The sequence below is a fragment of the Blastomyces dermatitidis genome, assembly GCF_000003525.1.
Source record: "Blastomyces dermatitidis ER-3 genomic scaffold supercont1.1, whole genome shotgun sequence".
NCBI classification, from domain to species: Eukaryota; Fungi; Ascomycota; class Eurotiomycetes; order Onygenales; family Ajellomycetaceae; genus Blastomyces; species Blastomyces dermatitidis.
In genome coordinates, this window is record NW_025544774.1 from 7,300,639 (window position 1) to 7,305,798 (window position 5,160).

At 32.7% G+C, this 5,160-nt stretch overlaps 1 protein-coding gene across 1 annotated transcript; it reads right to left on the bottom strand.

Annotated features, from left to right (window-relative positions):
* Nucleotides 1-4,083: 4,083 nt before the first annotated feature.
* Nucleotides 4,084-4,814, bottom strand: BDCG_01037 (uncharacterized protein; the record flags this gene model as incomplete). The annotated part of the gene is made up of 3 exons (XM_045416546.1): nt 4,084-4,505; nt 4,581-4,647; nt 4,719-4,814. The coding sequence occupies 3 exons, from the start codon at nt 4,812-4,814 to the stop codon at nt 4,084-4,086; spliced, it is 585 nt and encodes a 194-aa protein (XP_045272250.1).
* Nucleotides 4,815-5,160: the final 346 nt, after the last annotated feature.

A 5,160-nucleotide genomic window follows, 5' to 3' on the forward strand; every position in this document is an offset into this window, starting at 1 on the left:
ATTTGAGACTTTGAGAATAAGTTTTCTATTTCTGAAGATTTGAAGATTTTTCTCTTTTTATATTTTTTTCTTCACTCTTCTATCACTAGACATATGAGCAGTATTCTTCTCAGTTTTCTCAGAATTTTGAGCAGGTTTTGAGATAACAGATTTAGAGACAGCAGGTTTAGAGACAGCAGATTCAGCTGCTTGAGTATATATTTTCTTCTGATTTAAAGAAGAAGAAGAAGAAGAAGTAGAAAAGAAAGAAGAGCAAACTGAAGAGTCAGTGATTATATTAGAAATTTTCAAAGTTTTTTGAACTGTGTTTGAAATTCCAAGTTTGAACTTGATCACTTTCTGTAGTTGTCTAGTCTGAGTATGAAGAATTAACAGAACTTCTTCATTCATCTCACTCAGACACTGCTTTTCAAGAATTTTACTTGCTTTTTTAAGTTTCTGTATTTCAAGAACTTGTTGTTTCTCTATTTCTTCTTTCTTTCTTCTCTTCAGAATTTCAATCAAAGAAATAGCATTTGAGAAAGCATTCTTTTTCACATCAACTGAGTGTACTTTTGAACTCATTGTTCTTACTCAATGAAAAGTTGATCAGACTAATTCAATTGAGATATTTATTAAACTCTTTTGAATTGAAAAGTTGATCAGACTGTTTCAATTAAGAGATTTCTAAGTCTGTTTTCAATTGAAAAGTTGATCAGACTATTTCAAAAGAAGAATAACAGACTTTTATGTATAAAACACCTGATTTTTTTCACACTAGTTCAGTAACTAGGTTCGATTTTTGAAGAGAATCTAATAAACTAAAATTGATTTTTAAGATAAATTAATAAAATCTTTACAATCTCTTTCTTGAGATACAGTGAGGAAAAGTATGATATCAATTGATAGTAAATCAGATGATATGACAGTTTTTGAGAGAAAAACTGATAAAAAATAAATCAATTTTTTACAGAGAAATTGATTAAAACTATTCAATTTTATTCTAAATTATTCAATTCTTCTCACACAACAAGTATACAACTCAAATCAGTTAATAAAGAGTGTAAAAAAGAATTAAGTATTAATAAAAGCTCTTCAGTCACTGAAAAAGTAATTCTTATTTAAAAGAATATGAAATTATAATAGAAAACAACTCTGTTTTTAATTCTTTGTAAGAATATTGTATAAAACTCAGAGAAAAACATCTTACTTTTTCAAGAGAAGTAAAAAACTATTTCTAAAATCTTTTTTTTTTGCATTAACTGCTGCAGAAGAATGAGATAGAAACTGCTAAGATATGCACTACTGTATACTCTCTATCAAGACTTTCTCTCTTCAGAGTGTTGATATTATAGAGAATATAAGTCTGTTTCTATATAATAATGTAAATATTGTCAGCAGAATGTAGAGAAACTGATTATTTATATCTTAAAATAGAAGACTTTATCAATGATTATATCAATATAGAGTTAATTCTCAAATTCAATAGAAACCTAGTATTGCTGTTCTCAATTCCTTGTAGAATCTATTGAATATTGAGATATTAAAACTAGATTTAATATATCTCACTGTGTAGAGATCAAAGACTCAGTCAGATCTTGAGATATACTAATTTTATAGTTGTTATGTCTGCTGATTATATATTAAGTATAGTTACTGAGATATCTTTTTGTACTTTTCTGTTAGAGATGAGTTAGATTGAGAGAGATGATATGAGAGTGAGACTTGATATTAATGTCTAGATACACTGAAGATAGACTGTGAAGATTGCACTTCAGAAGTGACTGTTGATTATATACTTGATATTATCATTGAGATATCTTTTTATATTTTTCTGCTGGGGATGAGCTAGATTAGAAAGGGCAGTATGAGAGTGAGACTTGATGTTGATGTTTTGAAACATCAAAGATGGACAGGGTTTTCACAGAGGTCACTTCTCAGATATCTCCACAACTACAGATCAGAAATCTTTCAAAATTGAGAAGATTGATGCATATGACTAGGTCTCTTCATCTTACAATTTGTATGGCAATTTGGCCCGGGGTTGTGGTGTGATAGGGGAGAATGGGGGATAATCCCACACAGGAGTTTCGAATGATGTCTGGTTCACATTTGGCTGGATAACTCCACCACCACACGGGGTATGCGGTCGGTGATGGGGTCAAAATGCTTGTATGATCGAGGGCTTTTCGATGGATCTATCAGCGGGTTCTTATTCGAAAAATCGAGCGAGTTCGTGGTGAAGCGGTTGGAAGTAGTACTGCAATGTAATCTCTCTCTATAAGTAAGCATTTTCATTGAGAGAGTAACAGATTCAGATATCAGCTTTGAGACTCTTAAGAAGACTGTTACTGACTCTGTTCATAACTTCTTAAATTTCTATTTTGATTTATTTATATAGTTTGTATAAAGATATTCTGATTTAGAATAAATGAAGTAGAGTTTCTTTTTCTTAATCTCTCTATTATATACTCTATTTATAGAAGCTTATAAAGCTCTCTCTCTCTACTTAGTAGTCAGATATAAATCTCTCTATATCTTATTATCTTTCTCTGATAAATCTATTCTTTATTATTCTAACTCTTACAGAGCTGATTGATGATTTACTCTTTATAGATCTATGACTTTTACAGTGATCTGTAAGTAATAAATAAGAGTTATCAGTTTCTTCAGAGTTAAGAACTTAGAGTCTTACTTAATAAGCTTATTCTACATATCTTTATTCAGTCTCTTTATAAATATCATTATTCAGATCTTATTTTAGAACTCTATTTTCACAGATCTTAATTTATATTATAATTTTATAAAGTACTATAAGTAGTCTTTATCAGATTTCTCATCTCTTTTTCTAATATTAATAATCACAGCTCAGATATTCTCTATCTGACTCATAGAGTCTCTTAACTTATTCTTTAAATAGATTTTAAGAATAGATTAGTGAGATCTTTTATAATTATTCTCTAGATAATTTAATCAGTTCTTAACTTCAGTATAATAGAGATCTGTTATTATATAAATAACAGCTTCTTCATCTTTTATATCACGCAGCTGAGCTTGTGAGTCAATTTCAAATACAAACTTGTAAAAACTTTTATAAATTATAGTTTGATAAGTGATCTTAAGTGATCACAGCTTAAGAAAGTTTCTTTTCAGTTCATAGATATTTCTGAAGATTATATTTAAAGACTCAGTTTAAAAGTGTTTACAGACAGTAAGTATTTCTTATAGAAAAATAGCTTAATCTTATAAGAGATGCTTAAGAATATTCTTCACTGAGATTGATTTATTCATGAATTTGAAGAGTTTCTCTGTTACAGATATAGAGAATAATATCTTATAAGTAATTAATAAGTCTTCTGAGACTTCTTCTATAAAAGTTATTTATAATTCAGATAACTGCTTCTGAGTATCTACAGTAGAGTTTATAGAGATTAAAGTATATAAGTTTCTAGTTCTTTCAGTTATAATAGACAGTTGCTGACTGACTGAGCTTGAAATGTAATAATAAATACTCACAGATAATTATTCAGATATTTACAGCTTGATATAATATATACTGTTAACTACTAAAAGTATTCACAGTACAAAGATAAAATGTAGAGATTAAATATATAATAGTATTCAAGCTGAGTTATGAATAGTATTCACAAACTTCAGTCTATATAGTTGTGTGTAGTCAAGGGCTGCTAACTCTATTGGTTACATGAGAGATAGGAATATGTTGGAGCTACTACACAAGCCCTAACCCACGTGACCCACACACATATATTTAGCTTTCACTAGCTACTAGTTAGATAACAACAACCAACCATATTCAACCTCTCTCACAGGTTATGAAGCCCTTGCACTTCTATGAAGTGTTATAACCATGCAATAATCATACAATAAGCTTTTCAAATAGCTGCTTTTTTCATTCAAATACCCCATACCAAATGCCTGTCAATATGAGATCGATCAACTGCAAAGAGACTTCAGAGAATCAGATAGCTGGATTCTTTCCAACACCAATAACCGCGCGAAGACGACGCAATAATCAAGCCCAAGATAATTCTTCAGAACCTGAAGATATGGCAGATCATGATGAAGCCACCATTCTGAGGCAGCTTATTGCTCAGAAGGATGAGGAAATACCGATAATGATGCCAGGCCACAGTGCCTATATGATGCCAGGCCCCAGTGCCTATGATGCCCAATAACAATGCCAATAACAATATCAATATTGAAAATGCCGTGGATCCAGAGGTCAGATTTCACAAGACCATAATCATAATCAAAACCATAACCCCGTGGTATCAATGATATCATGGATATAATCATAACCCATGGTGTCAACAATGTCACGGACATAATCATAACCATAACCGCCAATATCGACGCCAAAACAATGGGGATATCGATAACCATGATACTGATAACCATGATACCAATAACCATGATACCCGGGCTGTTGAATGCCCATATGATAACCCAGGATAAAGATGATACCCCATGATAACCATGATAACCCACGATAACCAGGCCGCCGACTGCCTATATGATAACCATGATAACCCACGATAACCAGGCCACCGAGTGCCTATATGATAACCATGATAACTCACGATAACCAGGCCACCGAGTGCCTATATGATAACCATGATAACTCACGATAACCAGGCCACCGAGTGCCTATATGATAACCATGATAACTCACGATAACCAGGCCACCGAGTGCCTATATGATAACCATGATAACTCACGATAACCAGGCCACCGAGTGTGCCTATATGATAACCATGATAACCCACGATAACCAGGCCACCGAGTGTGCCTATATGATAACCACGATAACCCATGATAACCGGGCCACCGATTGCCCATATGATGACCTATGCCGATGACCTATGCCGATGACCTATGCCTATGCCTATGACGATGAAAACCACAAAAATAATAAGAATGAGATCCCGCGGCGTTAGAACAACTGGGGGTAATATCAATACTGAAAGAATGGATTTGAGCGTTCTTCTTGCATGTTTTTTATGTTTTTCATGTATGGAGCTAGTCCTTATGAGGAAACTAGACTCTACTTTTTGTAATTAATTTTTATTGCAGATTTGAATGATTTGGGCGCTTTTGACTGCGTGGATTAACTGGCCTGCGTAGCATGGGGGGGTGTTGGAGCTACTACACAAGCCCTAA